Here is a 21,257-nt window from a genome sequence, read left to right as displayed (position 1 = left end):
CCCAATATGTGTGTTTGGATAATTCCCATGACAACTATCATCCACACATATCTCTACCACAATATCATGATTTGACAAAAGGTCAAATGATTACATGTTGATAAGTTAAACAAATGACAAGTATCATCTAGCATAAATATACATAAATTGTAGCGAAAATGACATCTAAAGAAAACAAAGACCGGTGGATCCATTTGCCCACAAGGCAAACGACTGGGGTTAGTGTAGTATAGTAACTACTCATCACCACATTTCTCTCGGTGGGGCACAAGTAGTCGGCTTCTAAATCTTTCCTGCAAAATAATCAACAAAGCACGATAAGTACAAAGGTATTCGCAAGTCTTACTCATATGGGTATATATATTCCGGACCCCAAGGATAATGCATTTAGATAATTTAGCAAGGAATATGCCACAAGGTTAAATTAAATTATGTGAAGGCAATTTAACTTACAACTTAAATATGTGAGAACCTACATATCCTAACTCTTGGACTATCCTAGACTAACCATCAGAACATAACCATAACTGACATATGAACATGGTTATCTGAACATAGAACGTAACCAAAACATCTCGCCTTCTCCCACATAAAACCACCACACTACCAATACCAAACGAGATTATACAGTGGCGTCTAATGAACATTAAGCTTGCTCATAATCGAGAGCATGACAATTCGGATTGATTTTACACCTTTCAGGGGAGTACATCTTTACCCACATGACATGAGCCACCCTCTATATAACCCATCGGTTGCAAGCGATGATTCACGTGACAACTGTTCACGTACCCACCCCAAACCTCTGTTCACATGCCTGAGTATGCGGAGGCCACCTAGATTTACTCCCATAGCAATCTCAGATGCCTCTACAAGCCCTCTCGCTCACATCCCGGGCGCATAAGTCAAATATACGCGGTGACTTATGATACTTGGTTCATCATTACCCTATTCAGATATGTGGTAGTACGGAGAGGTGCTTAAGGCAACAGCACCAATGAACGCCTTGGTCTATGGCATCCTGATTCCTCTCCCGATCTACCCCTAGTACCACCCACATCTCATCTCATTCTCACCAACTCTTCACACTAACATCATTATCATTGTGAAAGTAATTAAGCCTATAGCTCGTGAACGATAGAATGTTCCACTGCTCGACTTCTACTGGCGACCTATGCATTGCTAAGCATTTCGTGTAAATTTTAAGTTAGACATTAACATGGTTATCACCAGGTTACAAGGATGAAGATCAACCATATACCAAGGTAGGAACATATGCAACAAGATAGATTCTACCTAATTCCTGACATCAACTCACTAAATATGCATATACGACACATTGCAATATCTAATGAGTTGACCAATAATTCACAAAAATATAGAAGAAATATGCATCGATACTTGCCTTGGTGATCTATTTCAAATCAAGATCAACCACAAAATATTCTCAAGAAAATTCGCCACTCTTCGATTCATCGATCACTAAAAGAGAGGAAATGCATCACAATAATAATGATGAAATACCATAAACAATTCTCTATGATGCATGAGTATGAAAACATTTGTAAAAGAATATTTGAAATTATTGGCTAGAAATGATCTAAACATCACATGGGATAAACTAGGTTCACTGGGTTTTGAGTGGCTGACGGTCAGCCTGTGGGAGGTGGCGATCAGACCGTGAGGGTTGGACAGAGAGAAATTTAGTATTGAGTAAACCTGGCTAAGTGGTGGTCTGACTCCTAACTATAGAGTCTAACTTGAATCTAACCGGCCAAGTCTCATCCTTGTAGTCAGACTAGCCCTAGTGGCGGTCAGACCACTGAGCCTAGCCAGTAGCACCTCGATGAGGTTGCTGATGAAGGCTCCAACGATGCTTTTGATCAAGAAGGGTACCAAAACACTCTACAAGACTAGGAGAATGTTTCTTAGGTGGTTTGGGTGACATGCACGGGGCCATACTCAAGGACCCCATGGATGAAGTCCATGGCTAAGGTGAAGCTCAGCTCTAAACCAATGGGGAGTGGGGGAAAGTCAAGGAAAATAAGAGGAAAGGGGTTGGAGAGTTTCGTCTTGGTGTAAGGAAGCTTTCTTGAGAGTTGGCTGGCTCCGGAAAGCTCCGATGTGGAGATTGGCTTCGGGGTGCTCTAACCAGCCTAGGGGTGGGAGAAGGGTTTGCTCCGACGAGGGGATGCTTGGGGATGATCTCGGGGACGACGTGGGGAACTCGTGGGTGGCCTCCTTTAATCTCCAGCCTCCGTTGAGCTCGAAGTGGAGGAATGGTGGGGGATCTCTCCTTGCTCTCTCTCATTCTCAGGTGGGGGAATATAATGAACGAGTGAGCGAGTAAGAGGTGGTCGATGGGTCTTAAGTAGCCACTCTGAGCCCTGATGGTCAGACCATGGGCTGGGCCCATGTGCAGAAAGTTCTCTTTCTTTTTCCTATTTCTTCCAATTCTCCCCTCCCTTCCTAAATGGTTTTGGGCTATCTAAACTACTTCAAAGCAATTCCCACTCATAAGTATAGGTGGAAAAGCAAGACGTTTAATGATATAATATTTTCAAAAAAATTTGAATCCTAAAACAAAAGCCGGAAACAATAAAACATGATGACATGATGCATATGCATGCTTTATGACTAGGTTAGGGTTTTGGGGTGTGACATCACATTTGCAGTCGATTATGTGAACAGATTCATGGAGAGTCCCACCTCTGAGCATCTAGCCATGGTGAAGCGCATCCTCCATTACATTGCTGAGACGGTTCATCTCGTCTACCATTATCGGAGGACGGACAAAGAAATGCTGCTAACTGGCTACAGTAACTGTGACTTGGCCGAGGATGTTGATACATGCAAGAGCACAAGCGGTGTGTTGTTCTTCCTTGGTGCAACTCAAGTGAGTTGTCAATCTCAAAAGTAGAAGGTCGTAGCACTGTCTTCATGCAAAGCAGAATACATTGCAGCGACAACAACATGTCAAGGAGTTTGGCTATTGCAATTACTTGCTGAGCTGAAGAATGAGAAGATTGGTGCTTTCACTCTGAAGATCGACAACAAGTCTGTAATTGCTCTCAGTAAGAATCATGTTTTTCATGACCGAAGTAAACATATAGAAACAAACCACTCGGGCGTGTGAAGTTTCAGGAACAGCGTGCTTGAATTGGAGTCACAAAGGTAAGTGAAGAGCACAAGATTTGGGGGTGAAATTGTTCGTAAATTTGTGCTTGAGTCTTAGTTGTTTGTTGTTATTTTCAGTCTTGGTTTAAGTCTAGAGCATGATCATATGTATAATCATGTGCGTTGTGGAGCGAGGCATGCCAGTTCATGCTGAGTTCCCTGGTCAAGTTGTTGTTGTCAGCCGATAGGTGCGCAAGGCCATGGCGAAAACGTCATGGGGGATGGCACACACCATGGCCGGATCGTGGTGCGAATGTCAGTCAGTTATGTGATCAGTCAATAAATAGAATAGGAAAAAACCTGAAAAGGCTGCAAGCTTCACGAAGCGCAAATCGATATCTGAATCACCTCGTTTTTCTGCTAGCTTCATCAGTTACTGTAGTACACCCGAAAATTTCCTGATTTTTGTTATTAAGATGAAAAATAAAATGATCATTTTACACTCTTTTAATTATTTTTTGTGTGAGAAATAGATTTGCATTGGGAAAAAAATTACTTAATAGAAGCGGTAAGATCGAAAATTTTAGACTAAAGTTACCTTAAAATTATAAAAAATTATGTATTTTAAACATTATAAAATATACTAAAACATTATCTATTTTAAGATAAAATAAGTACCAAATTTCGGTGAAGTTTTACGTGCTTATGGTACCTCTCAAGACGTAAAAAGGCTCACGAACAAAAATCCACTGTCGCAGCCAAATAAGCCCCACAAGATTTCAACACCCGAAACCAAAGCATCAAACCCAAAACCTTGGGAAAAAAGAGAGAAAAAGAAAAAGAAATTGCGGAGCAGCTTCCAATACCGTGTGCTCTCAACTCTTCTCCCCCTATAAATACCCAGCCTCCGCGCGGACCACTCTGGCTCCCTCCTCTCTTCTCCTCGCCTCGCCATGGCCGCTGCCAGGTGGGCCCCGATCGCCGGCCTCCTCCTGCTCCTCCCGTTCGCGGCGACTCCGTCCCGCGCCGCCACGCCGGCGAGGTCCCCGTCGTCGTCCACCGCCGTGTTCCAGCTCCAGGGCGACGTATACCCCACAGGGTACGCGACCTGCCCCCTCCTCCCCCTGATCAAGGTTGATTAGTATAGGATCGTTAGGCGCAAGAATCGGGTGCGAGGGAAGGGATCCGCGGCTCAATTTGAGTTCTTGCAAAAATCGGATCTTTTTGCATTTCGGTGTGGTGTATCATCAGGTTCAGTTAGCTGCGGATTTGGTTGATACATGGCTAATTGGTTTCTTTCTGGCGAATGCAAGCGGTCGTCTCCGTTGCGCTGCGGGCGTTAGTCATAGTTTGACAAAGTCGCCGGCAGAATTACATTTATTTTATTATTTTTACTTTGCGCTCCTTTCTCGTTTGTAGAATCCGGCAAAAGGTTCTCTATCTCTGCTTTTTTTTATCGGATGTCTCCGAAGAGACCTCTATCTCTGCTTTTTCATTGTTTAGCTTGACATTCTTTGCGGTTTCAGTCGAGCACCACTCTTGATTCCAACCAAATGTTACTGCAATAGATTACTGTTTCTGCTTGTTCTTTTTTATTTTGTGAAAACAAAATCATCATCGCCCCCCCCCCCCACCCTTCCCTTTGGCTATGTGCAATGCAAACTAGTTTGCATGGGATGTCGCAGTTGATCCTCTTCGCGAGCTACTTTCATGTTGTGCGTACCTTTATGGTCATTGATATTCATGTGCAAAGTTAGAATCTTTTCTTGCTTTCCCCTGTGCTTGCTGTTCTGCTCCTCTTATTCTGCTTGCCCTTTGTTCCTCAGTTACTACTCTTTTTTTTTTAAAAAAAAAGGAGACAAACCTCTGGTTGCTCTTTCTTCGTCTAATTTCACTTGTTCAAAAAATAGAATTTCAATTGCTTTTACCATCTAATTCCATGCAAGTTTTTGAGGCTTGGTACATCCACTTGTTTACAGCACGTGACATTTTTGCTGTTCCTTTGCAGCCACTTCTATGCCACGCTGAGCATCGGGGACCCAGCGAAGCCGTACTTCCTGGACGTGGACACTGGCAGCGATCTCACCTGGCTGCAGTGCGACGCACCCTGCAAGAGCTGCAACAAGGTAGAAAATGGGCTCACTGTTGCGTATTGATGGTTCAGAATTGCATCAAAACTCTGGTCTTGGTTACTGGATGCACTGTTTTGTCGGAAAACTCTGTGGCTATGGTATATTGGTGTTCATGTCAAGAACTGAACTCTGCGCCGATCTTGCAACAAATATGCTATTATTTTAGGTCCAAGTTTTTTTGTACCATACATGCTTCTGGTGTATTTTGACTTGCCTTTGTACTCCAAGTTTGCCAGTAGGTTTGACCCAAGAATCGGCATCACTTTTGCTTCAAAATACCCCACATCGACTGACTTTTCCAGCTCAAGATTTGTGTTTCATCTTTCCTTACTACCTTTGCTTCAGATGTATCGATCCTAATCTAACGTTTGGTGGTGACGGCTTGATGCTTATTTCTAGTCCTATGTTCCTTGGTTTGCGGCTTGACATGTAGAATCTTAACATGGTCTCTGATCCAAGGTTTGGTGGTCCTTGATGTTGTTTTCCTGATGGCTGTTGCAGGTGCCACACCCGTTGTATCGGCCAACGAAGAACAAGCTGCTGCCATGTGCAAACTCACTCTGCACTGCACTACTCCGTGGTCTGGGCGCTAATAACAAGTGCCCCTCACCGCAGCAATGCGACTATCGAATAAAGTACACAGACAGCGCATCTTCTCAAGGTGTGCTCGTCACTGACAGCTTCTCTCTGCCCCTGAGGAATTCATCCAACGTTCGTGCCAGCCTCACCTTTGGGTATAACACATAAGTGAAACATTTCCTGATAAGTGTCACTGGGTTCAGTTGTTGATGGTTGCTTTTGTTTGCACAGCTGTGGGTATGACCAGCAAGTGGGGAAAAATGGCGCGGTGCAAGCAGCGACAGATGGCCTGCTTGGGCTTGGGAGGGGATCAGTTAGCCTGCTTTCACAGCTCAAGCAGCAAGGGATCACCAAGAACGTTCTTGGTCATTGCCTCAGCACGAACGGAGGAGGCTTCCTCTTCTTTGGTGATGCCATGGTGCCTACATCACGTGTAACTTGGGTGCCCATGGCACGGAGCACAGCCGGGTAAGCACTGTCGTCTGCGGAGTTTGTTTCGCTATTGCATTACATTCATCATGAATGTTGCTTGCTTGCGATAATAACCAGATAAAGGTATAGTTCTCCGTGTCAATGATTGATTCTTGCATATTTGCTAGCTCTGTGTAACAATAAAGTTTTAAGGTTGGTGTACTTCTTTTTTTTTGCAGAAGTATACTTTTAATCTTTTTTATCGAACTTTTTTCTATTAACTGCCAATCTTTGGTTTGTTCTGGGTCCAACGACTAGTGTTGGTATGTCATTGATTTCCTGATCACTCCTGAAATGGCATGAACCGATAAATTGCAAAGGTAGTTGGAAAGTTAAATAGTGTGTCATGTTGACATCAACAAAATTTGATGGAAGTTACTACCTTTTTATCCTTTGTGTTCACAGCAAGACAAGTTTTTCACATCAATTTTACAAGACAACCAGTTAAAGTCTGAAAGACAATTGCTACTTCGTTTATTGTTTCCAGTCTATTCTTACATTTTGATAACAATCTATGAATTTAATGAGCATACTTTAAAGGTAAACACTTCTCACCTGTTAGGCTGTCTGGGTGCAGTTTCTTGCCGGGTTGCTTTGCTAGGTGTGGGTGCCGTTGGTTGACCTAGAGTGTCGGATGGTGTCTCTGTGCCGGTATGTGCCGGGCTGTTTGTTGTGTGTTAGTCGGGTTTTTTTGTTGCCGAGGTTTGGTTGGCTGGTTGTTTGGAGGGTTTGGGGTTCTTTGTTTCTTTGTCTCTCTATCTGTCTTGCGCGTGAGCTGAGCTCTGCCAGTTGTAATACACTGTTTGTAAGGTTTTCAGATCCGATTTTACTTATAAGCTGTGTCACTCTTCTTCTTAATACAATGATGCGCAGCTCTCCTGTGTGTTCGAGAAAAAAAGATAAACACCTATGATTATTAAAATCTACAAACTCATACTAAGTGTACTGCCTAAATGGAATGCTGAGTATTTACGATTGATTCAGTTATAAAGAAAGTATTTATGATTGATTTATATCCATGAATTGTAAATAGCATAAGACCATTAATAAGCCTTTTCTTGACTTTTCATTTGGTTTGACGTATTGTAGAACATTGTTTCTCCAGGAACTACTACTCACCTGGCTCAGCAACACTGTACTTCGATAGACGTTCGCTAGGTGTGAAGCCAATGGAGGTGGTGTTTGACAGTGGTAGCACCTATACCTACTTTTCTGCCCAGCCATACCAAGCTGTGGTTTCTGCGGTAAATTTCGACCATGATGCATTCCAACTGCCATGAACTTGAAGAAAGAAACAATGAATTAATGATATTCTTATCTTGCAGCTCAAGGGTAGTCTCAGCAAATCACTTAAACAGGTGTCAGATCCCAGTCTGCCTCTGTGCTGGAAAGGGCAGAAGTCATTCAAATCTGTGTTTGATGTCAAGAAGGATTTTAAGTCACTGTTACTGAGCTTCGCTAGTGGAAAGAATGCTGTCATGGAGATCCCTCCTGAAAACTACCTCATTGTCACGGTAAACACTTGATACTCGAATGACTACTAGCAGCGAACCACAAACTTTTCTGCTGAACAAAATGATGGCTAAAATGTCTTTACATTTTGTGACAGAAAATTGGAAATGTGTGCTTGGGCATCCTTGACGGATCGGCGGCTAAACTGAGTTTCAACGTAATTGGAGGTACATAGTTCAGGCATGCAGTACCCAGTTTCTGAAAAGTGGAGACAATGCATCTTTGTGTAATAGTTGCCTTTGATCTTCTGTTTTGCAGACATTACAATGCAGGATCAGATGGTGATATATGATAACGAGAGAGGGCAGCTCGGATGGGTGCGTGGAGCATGCAGTAGGAGCGCCAAGTCTATTACGTCTTTCTTTCCATAACCATTTCTCGTACTTGAACCATCAGCCCTTGAATTCATTTCTATCTATCCAAAAAATTGGCTGTACTGTTGAGTTGAAAAAAACTACAGCTATCCTCAACTTCCCTGAATGATCAGTTTGCTAACTGAAGAGTGCCAGCTTATTACCATCCAAATAAGTTTGTATTAACATGCCAGGGGAATGGGAGATTGTAAGAGCGAAGGTTAGAGAGGCAGATAGGATGTTACCAACTGTGGCTCCTCCTGTTCATTGTTACAAAATTAGCTCCTGCAGCGACATAGATCTACCAGAAGGAAGTCCATAATTTATAATGAGATGAAGTCCATAATTTATAAGACTAGCCTGAATTGTTCTTTGTATGCGCTTTACTTGAAGCTTCTTCTAGATTTCCATTTTTGAAATAAGGACAGGAGAGCAGCTTATAATTACATTGCAATAATAGAAATGAAATTATGTACAAACAAAAGCAAAGAAACTGAAAGGACAAAGAAGGCTCCTCTAAATTTCAATATGCAAATATGTGACGCGTGAACGCCTCACATTGGTTCCAGAATTGATTACAGGACAATCGTGGGTTGGTTTTCTGTGATTGCAGAATTTCCTGATCTACTGCAGTTCATGTAGTATAATTGTAGTATCAAGAGTTAGTAGTAGACTGCTGCTGCACTATTGTTCATTTTAGTTCCATCTCAAGTATGAACTTCTTCAACATTGACTCTGACTGCTGACATACGCATACTTGGGACTCTGCAGATTACGTACTAAACATGCTAATATTAGCTTTGAGCACGATTTCTCACTTAAATTCAAATCATACCATGGTTTTTATTATAATCACTTCAAAGTTGTACTGATTAATTTCTCAAAAGTTACTGATAGAGCAGATAAATATACCAGATGATCTACAAATTTGCGCAACAGAAGTGATTTCACCGTTTCTAAACAAGATTTTGACGACAGAGGACACAGGAAATCTGTAAGCTGATGTATCCTAAGATCACGACTCATGAGAGTGACAATTATTTTATAATCCTATCTCATGACGAGTACAAAAACATGTAGACATTTTACTCTGATTCTCCACATGACTATTGGAATCAAACTTCATTCTGTCGTAATTGTGTATAATAATCCTGTGAGTAGTCATAGGACATTACTAGCTATTATTTCCATTATTTTCCATTTAAAAAAATGAGTGGGGTAACACTGCAGTTTCCACGTGTAGATGCCCCAGGTTATCTGATATTTAGATGGGGAGGATAATTTCCAAAAACTTGTTAGTTGTTGGAGATAGAAACCTACGTCGACACTCATCCACTATTTTCACAGTTACCACAAGGTGTCACCCCCTATATACTTCGCAATCAAATACTACATATTCCTTCACTGCTAACATAACAGAGACGATAGGCGAATTATTCAAAGTGAGTTTGCTAACTATGTTCACAGGATTATTTTAGGGGAAATGCAGTTATGTTCCCAAAAATGAACCTTTCTTCTCAGATGCGTTATCTTCTATTATGTTTTCACACTAAATAGAGAGTTTCTGCTGGGAATAATAGGCATATAGTTGGCAACTACATAGCATATTTCGCTATATAGCTAAGAAGAACAAAAGATGGGGAGGACATCTCTTTACTGCATGTGTCTCACATGGCATATGATTAAGACCTGCTATTGCCCATGTGTGCTAGTCATCGGCTCCTACACGCGGTGACCTCGTAGAGAGGGGAGGGGAGGCAGGGTGGCAGAGGTGGCATGGCAGTGGTGGAGGGTAGGCAGGTGGTACTGTAGGCGGCGACTCCGCGCGGGGCCCGTGGCTAGCAAGTTTAGGTGCGAGCGTGCACGGCGGGAGCGAGTGGAAGAAGAAGGAGATGGCAGGCTGACTGGGCTAGCGTGAGCGGGCCGTGGGAAAAGAGAGAGTGGGCCGGAGGGGTGAGCTAGACCGGAGAGAAAGAAAGAGAGAAGGAGAGAGTGGGTTGGGCTGAGAGAGATTTGGATTAGATTGGGCTCAAGGGGAGATGAAAAAAGAAAGGTTTTGAAATTTGATTTGAATTGATTCTTTGAAAAATTGATTTTAAAATTTGCAAAAATTTAGAATGTTAGAACACCAGTCATACGAGTATGTTGCATATATAAAAATACAAACCATGTTATGCTACGAGAAGCATATCAAACTACATCATATTACGAATTTACACTTTACCTTTGCCAATTTCACTAAAACCATCAATGGTTCATCACATGATCTCACATTAAGCACCAACAGATTCCCATCAGAAAGCGGCAGTTTTTTTGCCGTGCAACTGCGAAAAAATGGCAGGGACAAACTTTGCTGAAGAGCTCTGTCATGGCACACAAGTGCCACAACTCTGCTCTTTCAGTTTGTATTGTACTTCAGAAAGCCACTTTTTTAAACTTCGTGAATCAAGACACTCGAATTGAGCCGGAAGGAAACAACTGGGCATGTATAATTACAGATTACAACACTTTATTACGATAATTGCATTACAAAATTTGGCTTTCCAGGTCATGAGAGAGACCACCGAAAGCGACTCTAGTACATAACGTCGCGATTACCGCATATAATACTCAGCAAAAACCTACTGCGTTGCCTGTCTGCCAGTAGCCACCAACCTGAACCAATTCTACCACTAGACTAGATACACAATACCATCAACAGCCCCTGAATCCAAAACTTGCATTTTTTCTTCTTCTCCTTGATCTGTTTGTTTATTGTTTTGAATTCGTTAGGCATGTCAAGTTGCCAACTAACACAACAAAAACTGTCAGGTTAGATTTATCGACCCGATCCGACGGCTATCTACCAACGACGATCACCGGTCATCTACCATGCGGCAGCTAAGATCATTGTACAACAACCAGTTGTACGTCGATCTGACGAACAAAAAAACCTGATGTGGTGCAGAAAACCTCACACCCGATCGGCGACTGGGCGGATAATTCACCCAGTTTATCTATGATCTGCTGCAGGGAGTGTCACGGTGGTTTTGGTTTCGCTGTGCTACACCTAGATCGACTCGTAATTTCACCTGAACCGAGTTACACGACCTGAACATACATGTCAGTGGTCAGTGGGCTAGAGCAGGGCGCACGGCGTCGTTGCGAATTCAGAACGGCTTCTGCAGGTACGCGAGCATGTCGCCGAACGCGGCGACGTCGCGGGCGAACAGGCCCGGCGACGGCAGGTCGAACAGCGAGCCGCCGTCGACGACAAACACGTCGTCGGCGCCGCCCATGCCGATCCAGCCGGGCTGGCTCTCGGCGTGGTCGCGGTCCGGGAGGTCCGGCGACGGCGACAGCACGTGCTCGGAACCGCAGCTGGAGTTGTCCGTCTGCAGCCACGGCACGGAGTTCGAGTCGCGGTCCGCGGACGGCTCCCGCGCCGGGGCGAACGGGCGGTCGAAGCACAGCATCCCCGCCGACGGCGGCGCCGGCTCGTCGTAGCCGTACAACGCGTAGTCGGGCAGCTCGACCTTCATCGCCGCCGCCCCGCCGCGGCCGGCCGCGGCAGCAGCCCCCCGCGGGTTCTTGGCCGCGGTCACCGCGGCCGGCTTGACGTCGTCGTCGGCGTCGTCCACCGTGTCGTACCGCTCGATGACGCCCTTCTTGTTGTAGATCCGGCACAGCACCCAGTCATCCAGCTGCAAAATCGCGCGGGGAAATTTAGCGAAAATTCGAGGTCCGAAACTAAAAGTTGATCAGATTTTTAATACTACAAGTTGGATCAACTTGAGTGACGTTGATGTGCATGCGGGCAGCGGTGTACGTGGGTGATAAGGTCAAATTGGCGCCGGAGCTGTCCCTTGTCTCTATCGGCGCGTGCGTAAGCCGTGACGCCATGCAGCACGCGCTTTACCTGTGTCTACCCAATTAGCCTACCCGCTGTCGCGAAAGGAACAACTCGAAAAGATTTGTTATTCGCAAAAGGAAATCATTTTTTTACAAAAAGATTTGTTATTCGCAATCTTTTGAAACTACAGATACTAATATTATAACCACAAATATATGGTTTTTATAAAAAAAAAAATGCTTTGAATGCAAGTACAGAAAAGCGTAGCAACGCTAGCTAGAAGCTTTGCGAATTGAGCAGGTCAAGCTGCTTACCCTGAGCGCGTTGTTGGTCTTCTTACGCGCGGCGGCGGAGCGGTCGACGTCGGCGAGGCGATACTCGTGCATGATCCAGTTGGTCTTAACGCCCTTGGGGGGCTTCCCGGCGTAGAAGACGAGCGCCTTCTTGATGGCCACGGGGCGCGGTGAGCCCACGGGCTTGTCGGCGCCGGTGGCCTTCCAGTACCCCGTCCCCGCCGCCCGGTTGGGCCGCGAGCCGTTGGGGTACTTGCGGTCCCGCGGCGAGAAGAAGTACCATTCCTTCTCCCCTCCCATCGCCTTCTCTGCACCATCCAAAAGCACACAAACCAATTCTGATCAGCAACCTGAATACCCGATCCATCTCTCAGATCAACACTGCTGGCCAATCGATAGTCGCTAGTAGAAGATTATCTACCTGGGAGGTTCCAGGGATCGAACTTGTAGAGATCGACCTCGGCGATGACGGGCGCGGCGAGGGGCAGGCCGCCGCACTTGCGGCAGAGGTAGTACATCACCAGCTCATCGTCGGTCGGGTGGAACCGGAACCCCGGCGGCAGTTGCAGCGCGCCACCGCAGTTCATTTCCATTCCGAGCAGCGAGGATCTCCGGAGCAGGTCGAGTGATTCGGACGAGGATCGCGAGGAGGCTATCGAGGTCGGCTAGCTGGGGTTGCTGGGGTCTTCTTGGCCTCTGGAAGGGGCGATTGGAATGGAACATTAGCAAGCCGTACCGATGTGCTTATATAGACGGGAGGTGTGACACGTGTCAACCGATGGGTGGGGCGAGCCGGTGTGACGCACGTGCAAGTTGGGGGCGGGCAGGTTGACCCGACGCAAGCTGAACGCGTGTCGCGCATCGGCTGGGCGAGCGGGACGTGTGGCGGCGGGATGGGACTGGATGGTCGGGGTGGGCTCAGCAGGGGAGGATTTTGTCATCGCTTGCGTCAGCTGTTTTGGCATCGGACGTGCTATTATACCCTGCCTGCCATGTGGGCCCAGGAAGGGTGCCTGCTGTGTGGGCCCCGCTTGGTAGGTGGGCCCCGGATCTAGAGATTCCAATCGTTCACTTCGTCGATCTCTGTGTCCGGCGAGTAAAGTAACACCTGCTGATCCAGTGAAGGCTAATTAGTCGTGATCCCGTGGATTTAAATTTAAAAAAAATGGTGATCACGATGCGTATTTTGGTCAGCTTTACGGTAGTACTTGCGTGCGTCGAAATTGTAGAATTATTATTACTGGCTCGCCTCCCGTCGTCGAAATTGTACAGCCTTTTCTCAGCTACGGTTTCTGCTTTGAATCCTTGGCGTCAATTTTTTCCTTTCTTCTGCATGTCTGATATTTTTTATACTTTGAGATCGCGCCCGCAGTTCGATGCCGCGTATCTTCGTTTTCTAATCGGACGCTGATTCACCCTTCTGGCGATGCACATGGGCGACACTAGGCAACGCGCGTAGTTTACAGCTAGCTCAATTCATCATAGTTTGACCGAAACCCATGTTTAAGCACTTGATCCATCCTGCACCGTGTGGTTTTGTCAAATTCTTTGAACGACACAATGCAGCACCTGCTAGAATATTCTAAGAGTATGCATGACTCCATCAAATTGATTTCATCCATCAATCCAACCAATAATGGTATCGAATAATCTTTTGTATTACTTGATACAGTATAAGTCTATGCATCTATTCATATACATTATCTAAATCGGAGGTAGATCCATCCTTCTCGCGATGCACATGGATGCCAACACGCATAGTTTATAACTAGCTCAATTCATCATAGTTTACTTTGATTCGGAGGTGACCGAAACCCATATTTACGTACTGATCCATCCTGTACCGTGCGGTTTAGCCAAATTCTTCAAACAAGATAATGCAACATCTGATCAAATATTTAAAAAATTCATATGATTCTATCTATATATTGTTTCTATCCATTCAACTAAATAATAATATCAAATAACCTCTTGTATCACCTAATATAATATAAATTTATACAACCATCCAAATGCTACCGTAATTTACAGCTAGCTCCATTCATCATCCACTTGCAGTTCCGGCCGGCTAGCACGAGTATCCGCGACCGCGAGCATCCCGTGCGAGGCGTGGTCCCGCGCGCTGTTCCTCGCCGAGACGACGGGAGCTCGCTGCGGCGCACGCACGGACGCGGCGGCCGGAGCCGCACGGCACGGCCGGGTGACGTGCGCGCGCGCGGGCGACGTGACGGCGGTGGTCGCTTGGTGTCCCGGTGCAGAACCCCCCCGGTGGGATCCACCTGTCCCTCGCGGCGGCCGATCGGACGCCACCGCACGTGGCGCTGACCTGGTCCGCCGCGGCGAAACGCTGCCGCGAGGAGGCCCGCCCGGGGCGATACGATACGGTACGGTAGCTTCTGGTCGTTGGTTTCCAGCGGGGGGGAGGGGACACCACACCTTGCCCCACCCGTCAGTGGGAACGTCACGCTGGCGCCCGCGTCTGCGCGTGATTCTTCCCGTCGGCATGAGCTGTCTCCCTCTCACCTCTCGCGCTCCCACGTTACCAGAGCACCACCCGCTCGGTTTCCACGATCTCGCTGGCGCGTGGGCCCAGCGACCGGCGTGACCCCAGGAGTCAGTCAGCGCGGGTGATACGGCCGCGCTCGTATCGACAAACCATACGCGGCGACCTGCGGCTGATTCGCGTCGGTTATTCCCTTCAACCCACCCACTCGCACTGCGGACGTCGGCACTCAGCAGGCAGACACGTGGGGTCGCATCTCCTGGTCCCCACTTGTCATCTGGCGTACCATGCCGCGTCAGGTGCGAAAGGGAATTCGGCTTTGTTCGTCCGACGCGGCGCGCGTGAGCCGCCGGGAGGTCACGGGTGACGGCTTTTCCCGCTCCCGCGACGGCGATGGCGACCAATCCGGCGGAAGGACGATGAAGCTGCAAGCCAGCGTGCTCCCCTTTCTGGTTATTGTCTCCATGCATCCACGTCATTGTCGTCTTAATTTATGCAAACCAATAGGCGCAAGATGACCTTTGGAGGGTTTAGTTTAGCTATGGTGACGCATTGACGGTAGCCAGATGTAGTATTGATTCTTGCGTGGCGTGGAAGAGCCGCTGATTTGGATTATTCACATCCGCTAGTAAAACCGTGCCTATTGATTCTTTCTGTCGAGATCTGGGGATGATTGAAGTGTCTCTAAGATGTTGCACCGTTTGATATCACATGTCATTTTAGAGATGGTAACTGATCAGATTAGGTATAGACGAAGCAGATCTGTAACTGATTCAAGACCCGAATTAGGTTACCTGCCTCATGCCCGCTAAGAGTGACGGGCAGAAAAATTGTGCTCGTGCCCATCGGATACCTGAAACTAGCGGGTCGCTCACGGGTTTTTAGCAGCAGCAGCACTACAGGCCCCACACGGTGGCAGGTTGGGGTTAGGGCGGCTACCAGCTAGTTAGACGCTTGGGGAGGCGAGGACAGTGGGCGGGACCGGCTATGGATGGGTAGATGGCAACCGGGTGGAGGCAGGGCTCCGAGTCCAATGATGGTGGTCGCCTAGCTGGTCGAGGGTGACGCTCGAGATGGCGCCATGGCGCACAGCAGGGAACGGTGCGCTGGGGGCCAGGGACGACGCGTCGCGCTCGGTAGGGACCGGCAACCGACACGCGGTAGGGACCGGCAACCGACGCGCGGTAGGGACCGGCAGCCGACGCGCGGTAGGGAGCAAGTACCTTGATCAGGTGGGCGGCGACCAGGATCGATCGACATTGAAGCGACTGCGGCTGGGAATGGGGATTGGGGAGGGAGCAACAAGACTGCAAGAGTGCTAGGGTTATAGCTTTGGGTTGGGTTGCCTAAGGTTGTTGGACTGTTGATTATGCTGATAGGTATATCTGTGGGTATCCATGGGCAGAAGATCATACCCACACACTACTACAGAATATCACATATGTAGCGTCTCATTAGTGCCAATTCAACAGTAATCGGTATTGAAGACATATCAGTGCCGGTTATTAAACTCCCGCGCGGACACAACGACTAAGGAGCATGAAGTGACATTGATACTAATTATTAGTATCAGTATTAGTGCCAATTCTAGCTACGAATCGGCACTGACTACGAACCGGCACTGAAGATTGCTACTGTTACAGCTCTTCTTAAAAAATTCATAATTTTTTCATACAAAGTCGGATGGGTAAACATTTTATATGAAAATTGTAGCTCTAGATGAGATCTACAACTTTGTAGTTAAATTTTTTTAATTTGTGGTCATTTAAATACCCAAATAATTATAATAAAGTTATAGTAGTGGTCGATGACAGCTCACATTAAAACATTCATAACTTTTTCACACGAAGTCGGATGGGGAAAAACTTTATATGAAAATTGTAGAACTCGACGAGATATACAACTTTATAGTTGATAAATTTTTCATTTGAAGTCATTTAAATGTTTAAATAGCCATTCAAACGTTCGATCAGAAGATGTCAAAAGTATTTATTGTGCTACTATACTCACAAACGGACGATAGCTGAGATGGTTAGAGGTGTCATGCGCGCGCATAAGCTATGTGGTCTTGAGTTCGAGTCTTGGTTGCCGCATGCGAGTCAATATCACGTGACTTGCCAATGTTGGGCGCGTTCGGGTGGGCACCCTCTGGTCGGGTGCCCCTGGTTGCGATTTTTTAAGCTTTTTTGGGCCTAAACAATATTGAATTGAGATGAGACTATCATGCTGGTTGGTAGCTCTAACTGGCACTGATACTGATTTTCAGTGTCGGTTCCATACCTGACACTGATAGTCAGTGACTATAAGTGCTAATTAATCAGTGTCGATTTAAAACTCGTCACTGATGACGATTTTAAACCGATACTGATAAGGATTTTTGCAGTAGTGGCGCCTGACCCGTGAATTCACGTGTAACCGCCCCGCTGTGCCCATGGGTGAAATTTCAAACCCGTATCCGCGCTCGTCAAGCACAATACCCGCAGGTACGATCGTCATCCGTTCGTTCTCATCCGCTAGTCATGTTTGTGACCGGTAGCTGCAAGTTTTGATTCTGCGGCTTATTTAATTTGGTGTGGAGTATCTGTCTGTTGAGAATTTCATTACTTCCGTTGTTTATGGACATTTGAGGATGGCTGGTGAAAGTTGACATTTGACAGGGGATTAAAGATTCTTCTCCAGAGTATTTTTAAATAGCGATGAGAACAAGAAATATTAGGATAGCTAGCTATTGAATCTAGTTTCTTTTATTCCTTCTTGCAATTAGCCTATTATTGTGGTTTCTTTAACTTTAACCCATGGAGTGTCCCTCGATAAAATCAATGTACAATGCACAAAATATTTCAAGATATTTAAAGAGGAAATATTTCTTGAACAATGAGTCCTGTTCAACTAGATCCAACTCATTTCCTAATGTTCTGTGTTTCGTACGAATCAACTCTCTCGTATTTACCTAGAAGGAAAAAGATTTACTGCTATGATTTGTAACATTTGTATTGTACGAATGACCATTTGTTAGTTGGCAACTTGGCATGAAATCGCTACGCAATATTTCAGAAACACCATGCACATGGATGCCCCAACCAACGCCTTGGTTTCAGATTACAAAATTAGCCATGAAAATAATATTGTTTTTAACTTGTGTTGCCAATGCAAACTTATTAATTCCCCCGTCATTCCTATGGGTTTTTACCGTGAAATTCAATGGAAAGGAATATATATACTCTTTCTAGATCCAATAATGTCGTTAGTACACCTGGCTGATTCCGTCAAGTTTATTTAAAATATCGAACACTGTTGGATTCAATTCAAATGGGTAAGATCAAAGTGGAGATTCCCTATCAATATATCTTTTTCATGTGTACATCATCCGTGACCTGTACTTGACACACACTTGAGGTTAAATAAGAACGATATTCATGCAAGAAAGTTGCAAGTTGCAGTGTTAATCTAAGACCCCAAATTGCCAAGCTGACGTGTCTTTGGACCCACACCTTCGTGAGACGAAAATGCTCTTCACCCAGGGCCCACTACCCAGTGAAATGGAGTAGATGATGCCACCATTTTGTGGTATAATTAACTACGCATGAGGTGCAGCATGACAGTGAATCAAACAAGGGCGTACCAAAGCGATCGTAGATTATACAAAACCTATGTGGCGTTGTGTCGCCGTGATTGCGAATCAGCACCAGTGTTTGTTTTTCTTGTTAGATTTAGATTCTTTAATTTTATAAGCTCAAGATGCATGTACATGTCAACATTTACACCAAAGTATTCTTGCCAGCTTAACCATCGGCCCACAACTAATTAACAATGAATATGTCACAACAAAGATATTTAACAGGTAGTCTAAAAGATCCTCCTCAGAACAAAAATTAGCGTCGTTTTGGACACTATTTTTATAATTATTTTTCATTGTAATAAATGTATATAACTTGATAAAAAATCTTTAAGGTGAATCTACTATATCAGTTTCAAAGGGTTAAAGATAATATTCAGAAAGATATCAAACGCCCAAGTGAATTGATATAAATATATAGTTATTTTTCTTGAATTCTAAATGCATAGTAAATTGACTACACACAACCTAGAATAACATTTTTTTCGACTGAATGAAATATTACGATACTAGCGATTAAGTAGCTACAACAAATAAAACAAAATAAGCACTTGATTAGCCGGTTATAAAGTAATGGACGTGGCATAGTGTCGCCGCATATGGTTGCGCGATCATGCCGATCAGCATCCAGGTTTTCTTATATCAGCTTGCAAGCTAGGTGCATCGTATGTTGACATGTTAACGTCATTTCTTGTGGGGCCCACTGGAGTAGGAAAAAAAAAATCAGCTGCTACATATAGCAGCCAATAGGATTTTGTCCCTTCGAAGGACATGTAAGGCGCGCGAGACCGTTGACTGCATCTTATCGCCCAAGGATTCGTCATGGCAAGGTGCAATGCACCATGGAAATGATCAAGATGTATTAAAATCAGTAATGTGCTTTCTTCGAGACAGGGTTAAGTTGGCGTGTTCGAGGTAATATACCCACACAATTACTTGGAACCCGGATTACTACCGTGATCATGTATGAATTGGTGACTTCAGTTTTTGGATTCGCTACTTACCAATACAGTGTTCTTTTTTGTTGTTGTTGATAAAAGGTCCTTCCCTGGTTTTCATTTCTGAGAACCAAATCTGAATAAGCGTTTACTGCACCAAGAGCCAACAGTGCCAATACAATGTTCTTTTGGTATGTGCGCATTGTGAGATCGGATCAGACAAATATTATGAAAAGGAGTATACAAACATTTTCCAAATGTTCAAGCATGCATGGTAGATGTATGAATTAACAGCACTTTTCTGTGCATCTTTCTCTACCTATATAGGAAAACTAGTCTGTACTCTCAGGATTACATACTCCCTACTATGATATACCATATAAATAAATTAGATATACTCCTTTATCACTATGAGTATATTTATATACTCATTCTAAGATACTCCAACGTGAATTACATGAAAAAATTGAAAAGAAGCCCATCAATTTTAATAAATTCTTATAATATCTTCATATTTGTACATAAAATATAATATACTCAAAAAAATATGTACAAACCACCTAAAAAATTATACATACCACTTGAATGATCTTATATACTCGCATGCTTCATATACATACCATTTATCATATAAGATACTCCCTATATTATGAGATACATATGTGATAGTACATACTTCCGGGAGTATTAAATATACTTTATATATATATATATATATATATATATATATATATATATATATATATATATATATATATATATATATATATATATATATTGAAAGCTTTAATTTTAATAATGTTTAATTTTCCTACTAACCCAGTGGAGCACTCAAATACGAGACCATGCGTCAGTGCTCTAGATGGAACTTGCTCGTTCGTTTACTTTGTGATCAGATGGCACTACCCTTAGCTTTATTGTTTCCTGAATCTAGAATCGATGATATAGACTACCAGCCTGTTGAATCTAATTATTAAGGGAGAGCAGGAGAACCTAACTCCAGAGGCTTTGTATAAAACGATCGATGGATTCTGTCAGCGTGCTGCTAGCTTGTCGATGGTCCCGACCGGACATGCATGCAAGTGGACGTAGAAAATATATATGTCTCTTCTGGACTTCATTTGATCATGAATCATATTCCACTTACGATGGTGGAATCCGTTGTCGCCATCTCGACATCATCAGTTAACAACATCGCAACTTGTTTCTTTAATCCACTTATTATTTTGTTTTTAAAAGCAGAAGTTAATAATCTCGATCCAGTGATATCCATGTCATAGGAAATTGGGATCCTTTGCAATACGTAGGTTATTTTGCACACAGAGCTATGCCCATATGCGCGGAGCAGAAATCAGAAACCTCCCAGATATGTGGCCTATACAATCACATATATATGACGATTAAAAAATTGTCATCTTCTTAAACCTCTCACAGTTTTAAGCAGCTAGTGAGTCGGGTGACATGCGTACCCGTTAGACGGCCGGTCCAATAATTTTAACCCCTTGAGATGAGGACCACTAGATTAGAAACTAGAAAACCAAAACTGTACTTGCGCACGGTATGCGGTTTCAATTCTCCCGCCGCTCTCAAACCATACGTGGCGAACTGCTCGAGGTTTCAACTTCCCATTATTATACACCGTGCGTGCGTGTCTCGACGCCGATAGGTAAGAGCATATACAGTGGTACAACGGTTGTGCATAACATTCATCCATGTTATTTCTAAATAGTAATGAAAACAACTTATATAATATATTTTCTATAAAAATTATATGTATAACTCACATGTAATACTATAGATATCAATTAATACATGTTTATATAATAGTTTAGACGACATCAAGCTATCTAATACTCCCTCTGATTACAAATGTAGGTCATTTTAGCCTCCTCAACTATTCTCTAAATATAA

General features: G+C 44.4%; 2 protein-coding genes across 2 annotated transcripts; one reads left to right on the top strand and one right to left on the bottom strand.

The window, feature by feature from the left end:
* The first annotated feature begins 4,018 nt into the window (after nucleotides 1-4,018).
* On the top strand, nucleotides 4,019-8,897 carry LOC133900436 (aspartic proteinase Asp1-like). The gene is made up of 8 exons (XM_062341582.1): nucleotides 4,019-4,216; nucleotides 5,126-5,243; nucleotides 5,751-5,983; nucleotides 6,060-6,296; nucleotides 7,405-7,543; nucleotides 7,625-7,813; nucleotides 7,909-7,978; nucleotides 8,070-8,897. The coding sequence occupies exons 1-8, from the start codon at nucleotides 4,071-4,073 to the stop codon at nucleotides 8,180-8,182; spliced, it is 1,245 nt and encodes a 414-aa protein (XP_062197566.1). The 5' UTR covers nucleotides 4,019-4,070; the 3' UTR covers nucleotides 8,183-8,897.
* A 1,752-nt stretch (nucleotides 8,898-10,649) lies between these two features.
* LOC133900437 (NAC domain-containing protein 71-like) lies at nucleotides 10,650-13,018 on the bottom strand. Its single transcript, XM_062341584.1, has 3 exons — nucleotides 12,711-13,018; nucleotides 12,311-12,597; nucleotides 10,650-11,847 (listed from the first exon to the last, which is right to left on the bottom strand). Exons 1-3 carry the CDS (start codon nucleotides 12,880-12,882, stop codon nucleotides 11,314-11,316), a joined length of 993 nt encoding a protein of 330 aa, XP_062197568.1. The 5' UTR covers nucleotides 12,883-13,018; the 3' UTR covers nucleotides 10,650-11,313.
* Nucleotides 13,019-21,257: the final 8,239 nt, after the last annotated feature.

The sequence above is a fragment of the Phragmites australis genome, chromosome 19 (genome assembly GCF_958298935.1).
Source record: "Phragmites australis chromosome 19, lpPhrAust1.1, whole genome shotgun sequence".
Lineage (NCBI taxonomy): Eukaryota > Viridiplantae > Streptophyta > Magnoliopsida > Poales > Poaceae > Phragmites > Phragmites australis.
The sequence above is the reverse complement of the archived record's forward strand: the minus strand, read 5'-3'. Positions and strand labels throughout refer to the sequence as shown.